Source organism: Oncorhynchus tshawytscha, linkage group LG02 (assembly GCF_018296145.1).
Source record: "Oncorhynchus tshawytscha isolate Ot180627B linkage group LG02, Otsh_v2.0, whole genome shotgun sequence".
In the NCBI taxonomy this organism is placed as follows: domain Eukaryota; kingdom Metazoa; phylum Chordata; class Actinopteri; order Salmoniformes; family Salmonidae; genus Oncorhynchus; species Oncorhynchus tshawytscha.
Window position 1 is genome coordinate 6,277,544 of NC_056430.1, and position 22,925 is coordinate 6,300,468.

The following is a 22,925-nucleotide window of genomic DNA, read 5'->3' on the forward strand; positions in this document are numbered from 1 at the left end:
CAATAAGCTATCTTGATCTGCGGGGGGCTAGAAGAAGAGCGCTGAACATTACAATGGTTAGCACCTAAACAACATTTAGCCATGCTTAAGGCTACTGGCTATTACTATTACCATTATATTATTAAACTGGGGGTGGGGTCAGTGTAGGTCTCCCAAACTCTGCTGTGTGTCAGAATGTTTAGACCTCTGGGGTGTGTTTAGGTCACTGACCTGTGTGAAAACGAGCGTCTCAGAGCCGCGGCTGTCCAGACTGAGGACAAAGCGGATGGACAGGAAGAGCTCCTGGATGCTGGCTCTGAACTGTTCTTCCTCCATACCACAGGTAGCACGGGAGTACAGGATTCGAGACTGGATAATGAACTTCAACAGGTATTCCAGAGCCTGGGTGGAGGAGATAAGGACATAGATGTGTTTAATAAAGTGTAACTGGTTGGATCGAAACCTCTCTCGCATGTCAACCTAACCTCTTCACCACTTGACCAACAGAACATCCTGAAGGTGCCAGGGTTAGATTTGGGCTTAGGGCAGGAAATCACAAAGAGGGAAAGAGAGACACCAGGGCATAGACATGTCCAAGTCTGGAAATCTGGAAATCAAGATTCTAATAAACAACGTGCAAAAAGGGCACGACTTTCTTTATGTCGAAAAATACTTCATTTTTATTACGATAAATATTAAATAGCATGTTGAGGTTCAGTCTACTGTGATTTTTATCAGAAAAAAAAGTGTGATACTTTTTAAATAAATGAAACAATATTCAGTCAACCATGATAGTCTCCAAACACATTCCATATGACTGTAGATTTTGCACTGTACTGGTATTTCAACTGTATTTCAACTGTAATGTAATGATTTTTTCCCCGGACAATTTCTTTCACTACCAGGAACAATCAAGAGGAGTTTTTTTGGTCACATACATGTCAAGGACATTTTTAGCACCCCCCCCAACTCAAAACATATTCCCATGGGTCACTTCCAGTGGAGTTCTCCTACCCTCATGGCCTCCTGGATGTGGTTCTGTCTCACCACCTCTGCAGAACGGTCCATGTACCACTTCAGACAGCGGATCAACTCTCTGGAGAAAGCACGAGACAAAGACGTTTCATCAAAACCAGCAAAAGTGAGGGGGGTCTTCATTTTGTACTGACAGTGCATTCAGAAAGTATTCAGACCCCTTGACTTTTTCCACATTTTGTTACAACCTTATTCTAAAATAGATTAAATCGTTTCCCCCCCCTTATCATTCTACACACAATACCCCATAATGACATCACAATACCCCATAATGACATCACAATACCCCATAATGACATCACAATACCCCATAATGACATCACAATACCCCATAATGACATCACAATACATAATGACATCACAATACCCCATAATGATATCACAATACCCCATAATGATATCACAATACCCCATAATGACATCACAGTACCCCACAATGACATCACAATACCCCATAATGACATCGCAATACCCCATAATGACATCACAATACCCCATAATGACATCACAATACCCCATAATGACATCACAATACCCCATAATGACAGGGCAAAAACGTTTTATTTTATTTTTACATTTTAGCAACTATTACAACCTCGAGTCTTCTTGGGTATGACACCTGTATCTGAGGAGTTTCTCCCATTCTTCTCTGCAGATCCTCTCAAGCTCTGTCAGGTTGGATGGGGAGCGTCGCTGCACAGCTATTTTCAGGTCTCTCCAGAGATGTTCGATCGGGTTCAAGTCCGGGCTCTGGCTGGACCATTCAAGGACATTAAGAGACTTGTCCCGACGCCACTCCTGAGTTGTCTTGGCTGTGTGCTTAGGGTCGTTGTCCTGGTGGAAAGCGAACCTTCTCCCCAGTCTGAGGTTCTGAATCCTCTGGAGCAGGTTTTCATCAAGGATCTCTCTGTACTTTTCTAAGTTCATCTTTCCCTCGATCTGGACTAGTCTCCCAGTCCCTGCTACTGAAAGACATCTCCACAGCATGATGCTGCCACCACCATGGTGCCACGTGTCCTCTAGACGTGACGTTTGGCATTCAGGCCAAAGAGTTCAATCTTGGTTTCATCAAATCAAATCAAATCAAATGTTATTTGTCACATACACATGGTTAGCAGATGTTAATGCGAGTGTAGCGAAATGCTTGTGCTTCTAGTTCCGACAATGCAGTAATAACGAACAAGTAATCTAACTAACAATTCCAAAAAACTACTGTCTTATACACAGTGTAAGGGGATAAAGAATATGTACATAAGGATATATGAATGAGTGATGGTACAGAGCAGCATTGGCAAGATACAGTAGATGATATTGAGTACAGTATATACATATGAGATGAGTATGTAAACCAAGTGGCATAGTTAAAGTGGCTAGTGATACATGTATTACATAAGGATGCAGTCGATGATATAGAGTACAGTATATACGTATGCATATGAGATGAATAATGTAGGGTAAGTAACATTATATAAGGTAGCATTGTTTAAAGTGGCTAGTGATATATTTACATCATTTCCCATCAATTCCCATTATTAAAGTGGCTGGAGTTGAGTCATTGACAGTGTGTTGGCAGCAGCCACTCAATGTTAGTGGTGGCTGTTTAACAGTCTGATGGCCTTGAGATAGAAGCTGTTTTTCAGTCTCTCGGTCCCAGCTTTGATGCACCTGTACTGACCTCGCCTTCTGGATGACAGCGGGGTGAACAGGCAGTGGCTCGGGTGGTTGATGTCCTTGATGATCTTTATGGCCTTCCTGTAGCATCGGGTGGTGTAGGTGTCCTGGAGGGCAGGTAGTTTGCCCCGGTGATGCGTTGTGCAGACCTCACTACCCTCTGGAGAGCCTTACGGTTGAGGGCGGTGCAGTTGCCATACCAGGCGGTGATACAGCCCGCCAGGATGCTCTCGATTGTGCATCTGTAGAAGTTTGTGAGTGCTTTTGGTGACAAGCCGAATTTCTTCAGCCTCCTGAGGTTGAAGAGGCGCTGCTGCGCCTTCTTCACGATGCTGTCTGTGTGAGTGGACCAATTCAGTTTGTCTGTGATGTGTATGGCGAGGAACTTAAAACTTGCTACCCTCTCCACTACTGTTCCATCGATGTGGATGGGGGTGTTCCCTCTGCTGTTTCCTGAAGTCCACAATCATCTCCTTAGTTTTGTTGACGTTGAGTGTGAGGTTATTTTCCTGACACCACACTCCGAGGGCCCTCACCTCCTCCCTGTAGGCCGTCTCGTCGTTGTTGGTAATCAAGCCTACCACTGTTGTGTCGTCCGCAAACTTGATGATTGAGTTGGAGGCGTGCGTGGCCACGCAGTCGTGGGTGAACAGGGAGTACAGGAGAGGGCTCAGAACGCACCCTTGTGGGGCCCCAGTGTTGAGGATCAGCGGGGAGGAGATGTTGTTGCCTACCCTCACCACCTGGGGGCGGCCCGTCAGGAAGTCCAGTACCCAGTTGCACAGGGCGGGGTCGAGACCCAGGGTCTCGAGCTTGATGACGAGCTTGGAGGGTACTATGGTGTTGAATGCCGAGCTGTAGTCGATGAACAGCATTCTCACATAGGTATTCCTCTTGTCCAGATGGGTTAGGGCAGTGTGCAGTGTGGTTGAGATTGCATCGTCTGTGGACCTATTTGGGCGGTAAGCAAATTGGAGTGGGTCTAGGGTGTCAGGTAGGGTGGAGGTGATATGGTCCTTGACTAGTCTCTCAAAGCACTTCATGATGACGGATGTGAGTGCTACGGAGCGGTAGTCGTTTAGCTCAGTTACCTTAGCTTTCTTGGGAACAGGAACAATGGTGGCCCTCTTGAAGCATGTGGGAACAGCAGACTGGTATAGGGATTTATTGAATATGTCCGTAAACACACCGGCCAGCTGGTCTGCGCATGCTCTGAGGGCGCGGCTGGGGATGCCGTCTGGGCCTGCAGCCTTGCGAGGGTTAACACGTTTAAATGTCTTACTCACCTCGGCTGCAGTGAAGGAGAGACCGCATGTTTTCGTTGCAGGCCGTGTCAGTGGCACTGTATTGTCCTCAAAGTGGGCAAAAAGTTATTTAGTCTGCCTGTGAGCAAGACATCCTGGTCCGTGACTGGGCTGGATTTCTTCCTGTAGTCCGTGATTGACTGTAGACCCTGCCACATGCCTCTTGTGTCTGAGCCGTTGAATTGAGATTCTACTTTGTCTCTGTACTGGCGCTTAGCTTGTTTGATAGCCTTGCGGAGGGAATAGCTGCACTGTTTGTATTCAGTCATGTTACCAGACACCTTGCCCTGATTAAAAGCAGTGGTTCGCGCTTTCAGTTTCACACGAATGCTGCCATCAATCCACGGTTTCTGGTTAGGGAATGTTTTAATCGTTGCTATGGGAACGACATCTTCAACGCACGTTCTAATGAACTCGCACACCGAATCAGCGTATTCATCAATGTTGTTGTCTGACGCAATACGAAACATCTCCCAGTCCACGTGATGGAAGCAGTCTTGGAGTGTGGAGTCAGCTTGGTCAGACCAGCGTTGGACAGACCTTAGCGTGGGAACCTCTTGTTTTAGTTTCCGTAAATAGCATGAGAATCTTGTTTCTCATGGTCTGAGAGTCTTTAGGTGCCTTTTGGCAAACTCCAAGCGGGCTGTCATGTGCCTTTTACTGAGAAGTGACTTTCCTCTGGCCACTCTACCATAAAGGCCTGATTGGTGGATGGATGCAGAGATTATTGTCATTCTGGAAGGTTCTCCCATCTCCACAGAGGAACTCTAGAGCTCTTTCCAAGGCCCTTCTCCCCCAATGCTCAGTTTGGCCGGGTGACCAGCTCTAGGAAGAGACTTATTGGTTCTAAACTTTTTTCATTTAAGAATGATGGAGGCCACTGTGTTCTTGGGGACCTTCAATGCTACAGGTACCCTTCCACAGATCTGTACCTCGACACAATCCTGTCTCGGAGGATATGCATTGTCAACTGTGGAACCTTATATAGACAGGAGTGTGACTTTTCAAATCATGTCAATTGAATTTACCACAGGTAGACTCCAATCAGATACTAGACAGATATATTGCCAGCAGCATATCACCCTGCATCCAACTGCTAGCTTGCCTCTGAGGCTAAGAAGGGTTTGTCCTGGTCGGTCACTAGATGGGAGACCAGATGCTGCTGGCAGTGGTGTTGGAGAGCCAGTAGGAGCACTCTTTCCTCTGCTCTAATAAAAATATTCCAATGACCCAGGGCAGTGATTGGGGACATTGCCCTATGTAGGGTGCTGTCTTTCAGATGGGACGATAAACAGGTGTTCTGACTCTCTGTGGACACTAAAGATCCCATGGCACTTATTGTAACAGTAGGGGGGTGTTAACTCTGGTGTCCTGACTAAATTCCCAATCTGTCCCTCATACCATCATGGCCACCTAATCATCCCCAACTTCCAGTTGGCTCATCCCTCTCCCCTGTAACTATTCCCCAGGTTGTTGTTGTAAATGAGAAAGTGTTCTCAGTCAACTTACCAGGTACATAAAGGAATAAATGGGGCGGCAGGGTAGCCTAGTGGTTCGAGCGTTGGACTAGTAACCGGAAGGTTGCAAGTTCAAATCCCTGAGCTGACAAGGTACAAATCTGTCATTCTGCCCCTGAATAGGCAGTTAACCCACTGTTCCTAGGCCGTCATTGAAAATAAGAATTTGTTCTGAACTGACTTGCCTGGTTAAATAAAGGTTAAATAAAGGTAAAATAAAAAGAAATACCAGACGTTACAAAGGAAACTCACTTGTACGCCAGCGCTCCAGCAAAGTGCTTCTGGATGTAAGTGTCCATGACGGGGCAGAAGTGATAGTACTTACTGTCCCTCAGCAGATTAATGATGAACACCTGAGGAGAAGGAGAGAGATGTAGTCAGTTAGGAGTCTTGACAATGGAGGACTGTAAGAACAACACCTGAGGAGAAGGAGAGAGAGATAGTCAGTTAGGAGTCTTGACAATGGAGGACTGTAAGAACAACACCTGAGGAGGAGAAGGAGAGAGAGATAGTCAGTTAGGAGTAGAGGTCGGAGTAGACTTCAATGTAAGAGCCCTGGAATTAGGGGACAAACGGTTGTCGGACTTGACGCTTCAATGACATCACAGCTATTTTATAGCAAAAAAAACATAACAGAATATTTTTCCAAATGAAGAAATGTTACCAGTGTGAAGAGATGTGCATCTCGCTTCAGGAACAGTTATTGTGATTTGACGCGTTGAAGACAATTCTTTCAGGGTTTCAAACTAAAAATTGGTCTTCTTTTTCGATATACAGACGTTTGATTTAGTTTCTGTTCTTTGGAATTCTCTAAATGGATGATCAATTCCACGTGGAACCCTGCATGGTGCTGAACCACGTCCAGGGCATCCGTTTGGTGAGTAGGCATTAATGGTTTAATGATTCCGATGAAAATGTGCTCTTTGTCTATTTTCAGTGTGGAACCTGTCTATTGTTTAGGGGGGTTATAGCCTAGGCTAACCAATTCTAAATGGCACTAGCAGCTCACAAAGTAGACTAATATAAGCAGAAAAATATACGGGATACAATTATTCCAACATTTTAGCTAGTTGTTTTAACTTATATTTCCTTACGTCAACCAACCAGTACAATTTGAATATGTGATAAAAAACTGTCGTCATTTTGCAAGAAATGTACAGCAGCTTGTGTATCACATCAGTTCGAGGTTTTGTCCCACTATTTTTATTATAGGCATTTATTTCTGTAGGTCTTAGCGGTAGCTTGTGTGTGCACTCAGCACACGTGTGTAGAGGGAGTGCAAATCGAGTGAGCGAGACACGGTAGGGAAAGGGAATTTAGGGAGAAGAACGGTGTGATGCTTTTGGTTTATTTTTGTTGTTGTTGTTGTTGTTGTTGTTGTTGTGCCCTGCAAATGCAACTTGTACAAATGGAACACTGGAGCCTTAAAGAAAACGTTTACAACAACAAAACGATTAAGGCCAAGTCACAAAGCACATTCCACCAAATAGTTTAGCAGTATTTAAACAAAACATGTGATCTCTGGTTAAACGTGTGATCTCTGGTTAAACGTGTGATCTCTGGTTAAAGATGTGATCTCTGGTTAAAGATGTGATCTCTGGTTAAAGATGTGATCTCTGGTTAAAGATGTGATCTCTGGTTAAACATGTGATCTCTGGTTAAACATGTGATCTCTGGTTAAACATGTGATCTCTGGTTAAACATGTGATCTCTGGTTAAAGATGTGATCTCTGGTTAAAGATGTGATCTCTGGTTAAAGATGTGATCTCTGGTTAAACATGTGATCTCTGGTTAAACATGTGATCTCTGGTTAAAGATGTGATCTCTGGTTAAAGATGTGATCTCTGGTTAAACATGTGATCTCTGGTTAAACATGTGATCTCTGGTTAAACATGTGATCTCTGGTTAAACATGTGATCTCTGGTTAAACATGTGATCTCTGGATGCCCATCACCAGGTTCAGTGAGCAGCTCCACTCTGGGGTCCTTTCTATAGCTTATTACCAGGCTGAGATGAAGGTACACTGGGGTAAGCCCAACATGGCACCCTATTCCCTTAAAATAGTGCACTACTTTTGACCAGGCTTGTTGAGCCTCACAGAAGAGCCATGGTAAGTCCAAAAAGGCATCATATTCCCATTATGGACCACTACTTTTCTAGTCAAAAATAGTGCATTAATAGGGAATAGGGTGCCATTTTAAATGTACCCTGCCTCTTCTGTGAGCAGTGAGCCCACCCATCATACAGACTGTTCATCTGAGCAGTGAGACCACCCATCATACAGACTGTTCATCTGAGCAGTGAGCCCACCCATCATACAGACTGTTCCTCTGAGCAGTGAGCCCATCCATCATACAGACTGTTCCTCTGAGCAGTGAGCCCACCCATCATACAGACTGTTCCTCTGAGCAGTGAGCCCACCCATCATACAGACTGTTCCTCTGAGCAGTGAGCCCACCCATCATACAGACTGTTCATCTGAGCAGTGAGCCCACCCATCATACAGACTGTTCATCTGAGCAGTGAGCCCACCCATCATACAGACTGTTCATCTGAGCAGTGAGCCCACCCATCATACAGACTGTTCATCTGAGCAGTGAGCCCACCCATCATACAGACTGTTCCTCTGAGCAGTGAGCCCACCCATCATACAGACTGTTCATCTGAGCACCCATCATGAGCCCACCCATCATACAGACTGTTCATCTGAGCAGTGAGCCCACCCATCATACAGACTGTTCCTCTGAGCAGTGAGCCCACCCATCATACAGACTGTTCATCTGAGCAGTGAGCCCACCCATCATACAGACTGTTCCTCTGAGCTGTTGTTCATCTGAGCAGTGAGCCCACCCATCATACAGACTGTTCATCTGAGCAGTGAGCCACCCATCATACAGACTGTTCCTCTGAGCAGTGAGCCCACCCATCATACAGACTGTTCATCTGAGCAGTGAGCCCACCCATCATACAGACTGTTCCTCTGAGCAGTGAGCCCATCCATCATACAGACTGTTCATCTGAGCATTGAGCCCACCCATCATACAGACTGTTCATCTGAGCAGTGAGCCCACCCATCATACAGACTGTTCATCTGAGCAGTGAGCCCACCCATCATACAGACTGTTCCTCTGAGCAGTGAGCCCACCCATCATACAGACTGTTCATCTGAGCAGTGAGCCCACCCATCATACAGACTGTTCCTCTGAGCAGTGAGCCCACCCATCATACAGACTGTTCCTCTGAGCAGTGAGCCCACCCATCATACAGACTGTTCCTCTGAGCAGTGAGCCCACCCATCATACAGACTGTTCCTCTGAGCAGTGAGCCCATCCATCCACGTTGTCTAGCCACTGATCTCCATCCCCAACATGACAGACAGGAAGGAGTCAGTCTTTGACTCTGTTGTGAGGAGGTCTCGGATAGGCTAAACGATCCTCTGAGATCTGGCCCTGCAGAGGCAGCTGGCTGAGAGAGAGTTCCTAATAATCCCTGGCTCTGGGCCAGCTGGGACACACTGACACCACCATATTCCCTATACAAGTGTAGGATCTTAATTTGGACCCTTATTGTCACAGCGAAATAATCCTGCTGCGACAGGATTTGAACGTTTGGTCCATAATGTTGCTTGATCGGTGGTTAGGCTATTAGCTGGACAAAAGTAAGCTACATGAAAAGTGCAGTAACAGTATGTCAGTAACAGTATGTTAGTGTGGGTTTTCAGTGAATTTATTTATGTCAAGCATTTCCTGCAGTGCCATGCGGTAGCAGGGATAACAGTCTATGACTAGAGTGGCTGGAGTCTTTGACAATTTTTAGGGTCTTCCTCTGACATCGCCTGGTATAGAGGTCCTGGAGGGCAGGAAGCTTGGCCCCGGTGATGTACTGTGCCGTACGCACTACCCTCTGTGCACGATCCTACACATGTACAGTGCACTACTTTTTACTAGAGCCCTATGGAACCCTGGTCTAAAGTAGCGCACTACTTTTTACTAGAGCCCTATGGAACCCTGGTCTAAAGTAGTGCACTACTTTTTACTAGAGCCCTATGAGCCCTGGTCTAAAGTAGTGCACTACGTTTTACTAGAGCCCTATGAAACCCTGGTCTAAAGTAGTGCACTACGTAAGGTGCCATTTTCCGACACAGGTCAGGTGATGCATGACTCAGGTCAGGTGATGCACGACACAGGTCAGGTGATGCACGACTCTGGAGGTGATCTGTAGCAACAGATGATCACTGTGCTGGACAGGAAGATGCCAAGAGTCGTGTCACACAGGAATACACTCACCTAGCTCACAATAAAGATCAGGGTCATGAGCGTGCTCAGAGACACACACACACACACACATTACGTAAAAAAATACAGTCCATTTGAAAAGGTTTCTCACCAGTGACTGGAACACCAGGGGACCGTACTTGTCAGTGTTGTCATCCAGGATGGAAAACAGCGTGTCCAAGATGTCTTGAAGAAACTGTAAGATTGAACATGTGTTTGTTTTTTAGATCACCAGGGTTACATTTCATAGATCGTGTAGATGGTAAAGGTGTATTCGTAAGTCTGTCCGACCTTGACGATCTCCTCTCCACTGACGTGACGTAGTCTCCCCAGGATGTCCATCACTCTGTCTGGGTGGGCCTTCCACTTCAACAACGCAAGCAGGTCCACTATGAATTGGAATTGGAATCAAAAAACGGAATCAGAATCGGGATTGGAATCTAACAAAAATCGAAATTAGATCAAGATCAACTTGGCTGACAAAAGGGGAGGGGAGAGGCGAGGAGAGGAGAGAGGAGAGGGAGGAGAGGGAGGAGAGGAGAGGAGAGGAGAGGAGAGGAGAGGAGAGGGAGAGGAGAGGAGAGGAGAGGGAGGAGAGGAGAGGAGAGGAGAGGAGAGGGAGAGGAGAGGAGAGGAGAGGAGAGGAGAGGAGAGGAGAGGAGAGAGAAGAGGAGAGGGGAAGAGAGGAGAGGAGAGGGGAAGAGAGGAGAGGAGAGGAGAGGAGAGGAGAGGAGAGGAGAGGAGAGGAGAGGAGAGGAGAAGAGAGGAGAGGAGAGGAGAGGAGAGAGAGGAGAGGAGAGGAGAGGAGAGGAGAGGAGAGGAGAGGAGAGGAGAGGAGAGGAGAGGAGAGGAGAGGAGGGAGAGGAGAGGAGAGGAGAGGAGAGAGGAGAGGAGAGGAGAGGAAGAGGAGAGGGGAGAGAGGAGAGGGGAAGAGAGGAGAGGAGAGGAGGCGAGAGGAGAGGGGAAGAGAGGAGAGGAGAGGAGGCGAGAGGAGAGGGGAAGAGAGGAGAGGAATAGAGGGGAGGGGAGAGGGTAGGAGAGGAGAGGAGAGCAGGGGAGGGGAGATGAGAGGGGAGGTAAAGAGACCTACCATTCTGTGTGAGCTTGGTGGAGGAGAAGAGACCTACCATTCTGTGTGAGCTTGGTGGAGGAGAAGAGACCTACCATTCTGTGTGAGCTTGGTGGAGGAGAAGAGACCTACCATTCTGTGTGAGCTTGGTGGAGGAGAGCTGTGTGGAGATCCAGAGGGTCTCCTTGGTGCTGCGTTGGAAGATGAGGCTGGAGGGAATGTTGGGACAGCCGTTGAAGTCCTCCTTACAGCAGGGCAGACCCAGGTACAACGCGTGGTTACTGAACGTAGCATTCTCATCACACTGGGGGAGGGAGAGAGAGAGAGAGAGAGAGAGAGAGAGAGACAGACAGACAGACAGACAGACAGACAGACAGACAGACAGACAGACAGACAGACAGACAGACAGACAGACAGACAGACAGACAGACAGACAGACAGACAGACAGACAGACAGACAGACAGACAGACAGACAGACAGACAGACAGACAGACAGACAGACAGACAGACAGACAGACAGACAGACAGACAAAGAGAAAGACAGGAACAGAGACAGAGACGGAGACAGAGATAGAGATCAGGTTGTAGATCAGAGAAAGATGGAATGCTACCGGACTTCGCTTTAGCTGAATACTTAACCTGTGTAGAAGACCCCAAACAAAGAAGTACCTATTCACAGAATTAGTGATCATAGCCTGGCAAATGAAACCGCAAACAAAAACTGGCCTGAGAGGACAGACTATGTCATAACTGATTGTGACAGATTGTGATGGAGACAGAGAGACTGAGAGACAGATTGTGGTGGGGGACAGAGAGACAGAGAGAGATTGTGAGATGGAGACAGAGAGACAGATTGTGGTGGGGGACAGAGAGACAGAGAGAGATTGTGAGATGGAGACAGAGAGACAGATTGTGGTGGGGGACAGAGAGACAGAGAGAGATTGTGAGATGGAGACAGAGAGAAAAGACTCCTGACTAACCTTGTAGACTCGTCTGACAGCGTTGTCCCGTCCGACTATGTCATAACTGATTGTGACAGATTGTGAGATGGAGACAGAGAGACAGAGAGAAAAGCCTCCTGACTAACCTTGTACACAAAGAGCTCGTGACTCTCGTCTGACAGCATTGTCCCGTCCGACTATGTCATAACTGATTGTGACAGATTGTGAGATGGAGACAGAGAGACTGAGAGACAGATTGTGGTGGGGGACAGAGAGACAGAGCGAGATTGTGAGATGGAGACAGAGAGACAGAGAGAGAAAAGCCTCCTGACTAACCTTGTAGACATAGAGCTCGTGACTCTCGTCTGACAGCGTTGTCCCGTCCGACTATGTCATAACTGATTGTGATGGAGACAGAGAGACAGAGAGAGATTGTGAGATGGAGACAGAGAGACAGAGAGAAAAGCCTCCTGACTAACCTTGTACACAAAGAGCTCGTGACTCTCGTCTGACAGCGTTGTCCCGTCCTCTCTCATCAGTGGTGTGAAGGAAAAACCAAACAGCTTCTTCTCCCCCTTGTCTTTGGCTACAGAGAAGAGAGGAAGGACAGAGAGAGACCGTCAATCATTTGGTCTCTGTAACCCAGCCGTCCGCCCTTTTAAGTACCAAAGCTAAAGGTCTGGTGACAAGGCTAGTACTAAGGAAAAACAACTACTATTGCTACCCAATAAGAACTACTGAAGTGAATCTTCAACTTCAAGAGTCGCTGAACATTTTCTCTAGACCGTGACAATACCTAGCTGACCCACTTGAAGGAACATTACAACAAAAGAGTAGTACAGTACATACCGATCTAGAAAGCAGGCAGGTACTCACTGGAGCAGTGTCTGAATGTTTATTTTTTTTTATTTTTTATTTCACCTTTATTTAACCAGGTAGGCCAGTTGAGAACAAGTTCTCATTTGCAACTGCGACCTGGCCAAGATAAAGCATAGCAGTGTGAGCAGACAACACAGAGTTACACATGGAATAAACAATTAACAAGTCAATAACACAGTAGAAAACAAAGGGGGGAGTCTATATACAATGTGTGCAAAAGGCATGAGGAGGTAGGTGAATAATTACAATTTTGCAGATTAACACTGGCGTGATAAATGATCAGATGGTCATGTACAGGTAGAGATATTGGTGTGCAAAAGAGCAAGTAAATAAATAAAAACAGTATGGGGATGAGGTAGGTGAAAATGGGTGGGCTATTTACCAATAGACTATGTACAGCAGCAGCGATCGGTTAGCTGCTCAGATAGCTGATGTTTGAAGTTGGTGAGGGAGATAAAAGTCTCCAACTTCAGCGATTTTTGCAATTCGTTCCAGTCACAGGCAGCAGAGTACTGGAACGAAAGGCGGCCAAATGAGGTGTTGGCTTTAGGGATGATCAGTGAGATACACCTGCTGGAGCGCGTGCTACGGATGGGTGTTGCCATCGTGACCAGTGAACTGAGATAAGGCGGAGCTTTACCTAGCATGGACTTGTAGATGACCTGGAGCCAGTGGGTCTGGCGACGAATATGTAATGAGGGCCAGCCGACTAGAGCATACAGGTCGCAGTGGTGGGTGGTATAAGGTGCTTTAGTGACAAAACGGATGGCACTGTGATAGACTGCATCCAGTTTGCTGAGTAGAGTGTTGGAAGCCATTTTGTAGATGACATCGCCGAAGTCGAGGATCGGAAGGATAGTCAGTTTTACTAGGGTAAGCTTGGCGGCGTGAGTGAAGGAGGCTTTGTTACGGAATAGAAAGCCGACTCTTGATTTGATTTTCGATTGGAGATGTTTGATATGAGTCTGGAAGGAGAGTTTGCAGTCTAGCCAGACACCTAGGTACTTATAGATGTCCACATATTCAAGGTCGGAACCATCCAGGGTGGTGATGCTAGTCGGGCATGCGGGTGCAGGCAGCGATCGGTTGAAAAGCATGCATTTGGTTTTACTAGCGTTTAAGAGCAGTTGGAGGCCACGGAAGGAGTGTTGTATGGCATTGAAGCTTGTTTGGAGGTTGGATAGCACAGTGTCCAATGACGGGCCGAAAGTATATAGAATGGTGTCGTCTGCGTAGAGGTGGATCAGGGAATCGCCCGCAGCAAGAGCAACGTCATTGATATATACAGAGAAAAGAGTCGGCCCGAGAATTGAACCCTGTGGCACCCCCATAGAGACTGCCAGAGGACCGGAATGTAGAGACCAGGCCGGTACTCACTGGATCAGTGTCTGAATGTAGAGACCAGGCCAGTACTCACTGGATCAGTGTCTGAATGTAGAGACCAGGCCAGTACTCACTGGAGCAGTGTCAGAATGTAGTGACTAGGCCAGTACTCACTGGAGCAGTGTCAGAATGTAGTGACTAGGCCAGTACTCACTGGAGCAGTGTCAGAATGTAGTGACTAGGCCAGTACTCACTGGAGCAGTGTCAGAATGTAGTGACTAGGCCAGTACTCACTGGAGCAGTGTCAGAATGTAGTGACTAGGCCGGTACTCACTGGAGCAGTGTCAGAATGTAGTGACTAGGCCAGTACTCACTGGAGCAGTGTCAGAATGTAGTGACTAGGCCAGTACTCACTGGAGCAGTGTCAGAATGTAGTGACTAGGCCAGTACTCATTGGAGCAGTGTCTGAATGTAGAGACCAGGCCAGTACTCACTGGAGCAGTGTCTGAATGTAGAGACCAGGCCAGTACTCATTGGAGCAGTGTCAGAATGTAGTGACCAGGCCAGTACTCACTGGAGCAGTGTCTGAACTCGAAGCGTAGGTGTGACCCTCTGAAGCGGTCTATGGGGATGGGTAGTTTAACCACTTCGCTCCAGCGGGGGCTGTTGTTGTGGTAGAGGACAAATGAGCGATGTTCACTGATGTGGGGCTCACCACTGCCCAGGCTGATACAGTCCTGAGAAGAACAGGGAAGTACATATTGATACAGACACACACGGACACCATACAATTATTTAGATTGTTTCACATACAGTACCAGTCCAAAGTTTGGATGCACCTACTCCAGGGTTTTCCTTTATTTATACTATTTTCTACATTTATAGAATAATAGTGAAGACATCAAAACTATGAAATAACACATGGAATCATGTAGTAACCAAAAAAGTGTTAAACAAATATAAATATATTTTATATTTGAGATTCTTCATATAGCCACCCTTTTCTTTGATGACAGCTTTGCACACTCTTGGCATTCTCTCAACCAGCTTTATGAGGTAGTCACATGGAATGCATTTCAATTAACAGGTGTGTCTTGTTAAAAGTTCATTTGTGGAATTTCTTTCCCTCTTAATGCGTTTGAGCCAATCACTTGTGTTGTGACAAGGTAGGGGTGATATACAGAAGATAGCCCTATTTGGTAAAATACCAAGTCCATATTATGGCAAGAACAGCTCAAATAAGCAAAGAGAAACAACAGTCCGTCACTACTTTCAGACATGAAGGTCAATCCGGACAATTTCAAGAACATTGAAAGTTTCTTCTGTTGGTCACAGATACCAGTCCTCCTGTAAGGCGTCACATCTCTTTCACGTAGAGTTCATCAGGATGTTGGTTGTGGACTTTGGAAATTTGTCCTCCCACTTCTCTTCAATTGTTTCAATTGCTGTGTGAAGTTGCTGGATATTGGCGGGAACTGGAATACACTGTCGTACAAGTCGATCCAGAGCATCCTAAACATGCTCGTTGGGTGACTTGTCTGGTGATTATGCAGGCCAAGGAAGAACTGGGACATTTTCAGCTTCCAGGAATTGTGTACAGATCCTTGTGACATTGGGCCATGTATTATCATGCTTGAAACATGATGTCATGGTTGTGGATGAATGGCACGACAATGGGCCTCGGGATCTCATCATGATATCTCTGTGTCAATGGCCATCGAAGGTGAGCATTTGCCCACTGAAGTCGGTTACGACGCCGAACTTCAGTCAGGTCAAGACTCTGGTGAGGATGATGAGCTGCTCTGAGACGGTTTCTGAAGAAATTCTTTGGCTTTGTAAACCCACAGTTTCATTGGCTGTCCGAGGAGCGAACCCGCAGGTGAAGAAGCCGGATGTGGAGGTCCTGAGCTGGCGTGGTTACACGTGCTCTGTAGTTATGAGGCCGGCAGGACGCAATGCAAAATTCTCTAAAACAACGTTGAAGGCAGTTTATGGTAGATAAATGAACATTAAATTATCTGGCAACATCTCTTCCTATGATCTTCCTAGACATCTGTGGCATTGTGTTTAAGAGTGGACTTTTATTGTTTCCAGCACAAGGTGCACCTGTGTAAAGATCATGCTGTTTAATCATTTTCTTGATATGCCACACCTGTCAGGTGGATGAATTAACTTGGCTATAGAGAAATGCTCTCTAGCAGGGATGCAAACAAATTTGTTCACAACATTTTAGAGAAATATGTTTTTTTGTGGGCATGGAAAATATCTGGCATCTTTAATTTCAGCTCAACATATATAAACGTTGCGTTTATATATTTTTTGTTTAGTGTATAAAACATATTCGTAAAGTCGCATGACGTTTTAAGGTCTTCAGGAAAAAAAACACCTACTTTGAGTATTTCTCCTTTAGGAAATAACACCTACTTTGAGTATTTCTCCTTTAGGAAAAAAACCACCTACTTTGAGTATTTCTCCTTTAGGAAATAACACCTACTTTGAGTATTTCTCCTTTAGGAAAAAAACCACCTACTTTGAGTATTTCTCCGTCTGCGAAGAGCACGTAGACGGAGACCTCAATGTTCTTCTGGACACTCTTCCCTCCCCTCTCAAAGTCTCCTCTTTCCAAGGTGAGGTACAGGTCGTTACGGATGTCACCTGGGGAGATTAGACAGACAATTTACATCAAGGCGCATCAACAACGGGTTGTTGGTAAATAAATAAAAAATAAATGACTGAATTCACTTTCGGTAGATTGGTTGGTCAAAGTAGTGTCTGGCCTTGTAAGACGTGACGCTATGGAATTTTTATTTGAACGAAAACCCCCGTTTCTGTCTATGACATAACAGTGATTCCGGCTGAGAGAGGCTGTGGAGAGTAGAGTTTACACCCAGATCTTCCACCTCCAGAGCCCCATCCCTCTCCTTCACTTCCCCTCCCAAAACATGACCTTTTCCCTGGGTAAACACTCAGCTAACTGGACTGTCTCCACCACCCCCTGGATGTGCTGCTAGATGCCGAAACACCACATTGATCTTTTCGAAACTGTTGACCTATTTACCCGCACACATACACACACACGTATGCGTGAACATACACACACATACACACACACGCGTCAACATACACACACACACGCGTCAAAACACACACACACACACACATAAACACACAAAAAAAAAACACACACACACACACACACACACACACACACACACACACACACACACACACACACACACACACCATCCTATTCAGAGTGATAGCCAATGCTCTCATTTCTCTTTTTTTCGTCCTGGTTCTAAAGTTGTTTTAGTGATGCATTAAATATGAGGAAGCAACATCACTGTATCTGAACTACATTATTACATAATATTACTACAATTTAACTACATTATTACAGTAATATTACTACAGTTTAACTACATTATTACATAATATTACTACAGTTTAACTACATTATTACATAATATTACTACAATTTAACTACATTATTACAGTAATATTACTACAGTTTAACTACATTATTACATTATTATTACTACAGTTTAACTACATTATTACAGTAATATTACTACAGTTTAACTACATTATTACAGTAATATTACTACGGTTTAACTACATTATTACATTAATATTACTACAGTTTAACTACATTATTGCATAATATTACTACGATTTAACTACATTATTACAGTAATATTACTACAGTTTAACTACATTACATTAATATTACTACAGTTTAACTACATTATTACAGTAATATTACTACAGTTTAACTACATTATTATAGTAATATTACTACAGTTTAACTACATTGTTACAGTAATATTACTACAGTTTAACTACATTATTACAGTAATATTACTACAGTTTAACTACATTATTACATTAATATTGCTACAGTTTAACTACATTATTATAGTAATATTACTACAATTTAACTACATTACTACAGTAATATTACTACAGTTTAACTACATTATTACATTAATATTGCTACAGTTTAACTACATTATTATAGTAATATTACTACAATTTAACTACATTACTACAGTAATATTACTACAATTTAACTACATTATTACAGTAACATTACTACAATGTAACTACATTATTACAGTAATATTACTACAGTTTAACTACATTATTACATTAATATTACTACAGTTTACCCACATTATTACAGTAATATTACTACAGTTTAACTACATTATTACAGTAATATTACTTCAATTTAACTACATTATTACATTAATATTGCTACAACTACATTAATACAGTAATATTACTACAACTACATTATTACATTAATATTACTAAAGTTTAACTACATTATTACATTAATATTACTACAACTACATTATTACAGTAATATTACTACAGTTTAACTACGTAATTACATGAATATTGCTACAGTTGAACTACATTATTACAGTAATATTACTACAGTTTAACCTGATTATTACATTAATATTACTACACCTACTTTATTACAGTAATATTACTACAGTTTAACTACATTATTACAGTAACATTACTACAATGTAACTACATTATTACAGTAATATTACTACAGTTTAACTACATTATTACATTAATATTGCTACAGTTTAACTACATTATTACATTAATATTACTACAACTACATTAATACAGTAATATTACTACAGTTTAACTAGATTATTACAGTAATATTACTACAGTTTAACTACATTATTACATGAATATTACTAAAGTTGAACTACATTATTACATTAATATTACTACAACTACATTATTACAGTAATATTACTACAGTTTAACTACATTATTACATTAATATTGCTACAGTTGAACTACATTATTACAGTAATATTACTACAGTTTAACCTGATTATTACATTAATATTACTACACCTACTTTATTACAGTAATATTACTACAGTTTAACTACAGTGTTACAGTAATATTACTACAGTTTAACTACATTATTACAGTAATATTACTACAGTTTAACTACATTATTACAGTAATATTACTACAGTTTAACTACATTATTACAGTAATATTACTACAATTTAACTACATTATTACAGTAATATTACTACAGTTTAACTACATTATTATAGTAATATTACTACAATTTAACTACATTATTACAGTAATATTACTACAGTTTAACTACATTATTATAGTAATATTACTACAGTTTAACTACATTATTACATTAATATTGCTACAGTTTAACTACATTATTACAGTAATATTACTACAGTTTAACTACATTATTACAGTAATATTACTACAGTTTAACTACGTTATTACATAATATTACTAAGTTTAACTACATTATTACATTAATATTACTACAGTTTAACTACATTATTACAGTAATATTACTACAGTTTAACTACATTATTACAGTAATATTACTACAGTTTAACTACATTATTACAGTAATATTACTACAGTTTAACTACATTATTACATTAATATTACTACAGTTACTTTATTACAGTAATATTACTACAGTTTAACTACAGTGTTACAGTAATATTACTACAGTTTAACTACATTATTACAGTAATATTACTACAGTTTAACTACATTATTACAGTAATATTACTACAGTTTAACTACATTATTACAGTAATATTACTACAACTACATTATTACAGTAATGTTACTACAGTTTAACTACATTATTACAGTAATATTACTACAGTTTAACTACAGTGTTACAGTAATATTACTACAGTTTAACTACATTATTACAGTAATATTACTACAGTTTAACTACATTATTACAGTAATATTACTACAGTTTAACTACATTATTACAGTAATATTACTACAGTTTAACTACATTATTACATAATATCTCTCTCTGTTGCGTGCTCTCTCTCTCTCTTGCACTCTCTCTGGTCTTCTCTCTGTTCTCTGTTCTCGCTCTCTTTATCTAGCTCTCCCCAGCCCCACTCTCTCTAACTCACTACCTCTCTGTTTCTCCCCCTCTCGCTTACCTCGCTCTCTATCCAAACACCCATCAAATCCATCACATCTTCTCCAAATACCACCTTGCCCATTTAAAGAATGTGAAAAGCCTCCACTCACTCATTCAAATCAAATCAAATCAAATTTTATTTTCATTCACGGTCCTCATGTGATTGCGCATGGAAACGGAGATATACTGTATACCCATAAGCATATAAACATCCGTGGCACCGGAGGATATTACCCTATATGAGGAAAGATTGTATAGGAAGGATGACGGTAATATGTGAAGATAGACTGTGTTTGCTTTCAACGCCTGGTTAGACTGTGGCTATGTGCCAGTATCCAATGGCATATCACTTAGGGACATTGTAACACAGTCCGTTAGTATTTCTGTGTTCATATTAAATAAATGATATAAATGCCGGAGATGCTAGGTGGGAGTATCTGCATCCATTTTTTCTCTATCCAATTGGTAGTTACAGTCTTGTCTCATCGCTGCAACTCCCGTACGGACTCGGGAGAGGTGAAGGTCGAGAGCCGCGCTTCCCCCGAAACACGACCCAACCAAGCCGCACTGCTTCTCTGACACAATGCCCACTTAATCCGGGAAGCCAGCCACACCAATTTGTCAGAGGAAACACTGTACACCTGATGGCCGTGTCAGCATGCACTGCGCCCGGCCCGCCACAGGAGTCGCTAGTTCGCGATGGGACAAGGACATCCCTGACGGCCAAACCCTCCCATAACCCGGACGACGCTGGACCAATTGTGCCCCGCGTCATGGGTCTCCCGGTCACGGCCGGCTGCGACAGAGCCTGGAGTCAAACCAGGATCTCTAATGGCACAGCTAGCAGCTGTGATGCAGTGCTGTGGACCACCACCTCACTCAGGAGGCCCTCTGTGAGTGCATCCTACATGGTACCCTATTCCCTATATAGTGCCCTACTTTAGACCAGAGCCCTATGGAACCCTATTCCCTACATAGTGCACTACTTTAGACCAGAGCCCTATGGAACCCTATTCCCTATACAGTGCACTAAGTTTGACTAGCACTAGATGATATGTGGCTGCAATCACATGGTGGATCGATGGTATCTGGGTCTTAGTAGATTGGACCCCATTAAAGCTTTAATTTCCCATTCGCTGCCCATGACTCACTCACACACACACACACACAATCAGGTATGCACACACACACACACACACAATCAGGTATGCACACACATACACACACACAATCAGGTATGCTCACACAAACATGGATTATTTCAGGTTATTTTACAGTAGCAGGAAGGAGTCAGTCAGACACTACTGAAACATGACTTGTTGAGTAGTAGGCTAGATGTGTCCGTATAGGGCTGAGTACTAGGCTAGATGTAGGGCTGAGTACTAGGCTAGATGTAGGGCTGAGTACTAGGCTAGATGTGTCCATGTAGGACTGAGTACTAGACTAGGTGTAGGGCTGAGTACTAGGCTAGATGTAGGGCTGAGTACTAGGCTAGATGTAGGGCTGAGTACTAGGCTAGATGTGTCCATGTAGGGCTGACTGACAGTGTAAGAATGACGACTGGGTTTCAATTCATGATGTTCTGCACGCTACAATCGGACCCTTTTTTTTATGAACCTAAAATTATACAACTAAATCTAACTGCCTGTAGCTCAGGCCCTGAAACAAGGATATGCATATTACTGATACCATTTGAAAGGAAACAATTTGAAATGTGTGGAAATGTGAAATTAATGTAGGATATTATAACACATTAGATCTGGTCAAAGATAATAAAACAATTTTAAAAAACATGCCTTTAAAAAAATGAAATAATTGTACCATCTTTGAAATGCAAGAGAAAGGCCAAGGTATTATTACAGCCCAGGTGCAATTTAGATTTTGGCCACTAGATGGGAGCAGTGTATGTGTACATTTTTTGACTATTACAATGAACAATTGCATAGCTGTTCAAAATGTTGTATCATGACTGCCCAAATGTGCCTACTTGGTTTATTCATACATTTTCAAGTTCATAACTGTGCACTCTCCTCAAACAATAGCATGGTATTCTTTCACTGTAGTAGCTACTGTAAATACGACAGTGCAGTTAGATTAACAAGAATTTAAGTTTTCTGTACATATCAGATATGTCTATGTCCTGGGAAATGTTCTTGTTACTTACAACCTCATGCTAATCACATTAACCTATGTTAGCTCAACCGTCCCGCGGGCGGGGGGGACACTGATCCCGCAGAGCTTTTAACCGTCTCAGCTGAAGACTAGGAATTAGTTCTTTAGGTCGCAAGCAATATTACTCATCACACAAGGTGGTTCACTGAATCGCTAAGCAAGGAGTTAGCCAGACAGGGCAAAGCAGAGGAAGCGTCAGGCAGACAGAGCAATGTAGAGGAAGAGTCAGGCAGACAGAGCAATGTAGAGGAAGTCAGGCAGACAGAGCAATGTAGAGGAAGTCAGGCAGACAGAGCAATGTAGAGGAAGAGTCAGGCAGGGGCACAGAGGGGCTGCACTTACACCAATTTACCTCCGTCTCTATGGTGAGCGGGGGGCAGGGAGGAAGGGCCAGATGGACACCAGGTAGGAGGGGCCAGATGGACACCAGGGATGAGGGGCCAGATGGACACCAGGGAGGAGGGACCAGATGGACACCAGGGAGGAGGGACCAGATGGACACCAGGGAGGAGGGACCAGATGGACACCGGGACACCAGGGAGGAGGGACCAGATGGAGGGAGGGGGACCAGATGGACACCAGGGATGAGGGGCCAGATGGATACCGGGGAGGAGGGACCAGATGGACACCAGGGAGGAGGGGCCAAATGGACACCAGGGAGGAGGGGCCAGATGGACACCAGGGAGGAGGGACCAGATGGACACCAGGGAGGAGGGGCCAGAATGACACCGGGGACACAGAAAGAGACACAGTAACACATGACATGGGAGAAAAGGA

General features: G+C 43.6%; 1 protein-coding gene across 1 annotated transcript; it reads right to left on the reverse strand.

The window, feature by feature from the left end:
* Positions 1-17: 17 nt before the first annotated feature.
* On the reverse strand, positions 18-20,174 carry LOC121840608 (dedicator of cytokinesis protein 3-like). Its single transcript, XM_042304899.1, has 10 exons — positions 20,171-20,174; positions 16,524-16,648; positions 14,568-14,730; positions 12,271-12,377; positions 10,982-11,153; positions 10,072-10,169; positions 9,893-9,976; positions 5,759-5,859; positions 994-1,075; positions 18-381 (listed from the first exon to the last, which is right to left on the reverse strand). Exons 1-10 carry the CDS (start codon positions 20,172-20,174, stop codon positions 139-141), a joined length of 1,179 nt encoding a protein of 392 aa, XP_042160833.1. The 3' UTR covers positions 18-138.
* Between the last annotated feature and the right edge of the window lie 2,751 nt (positions 20,175-22,925).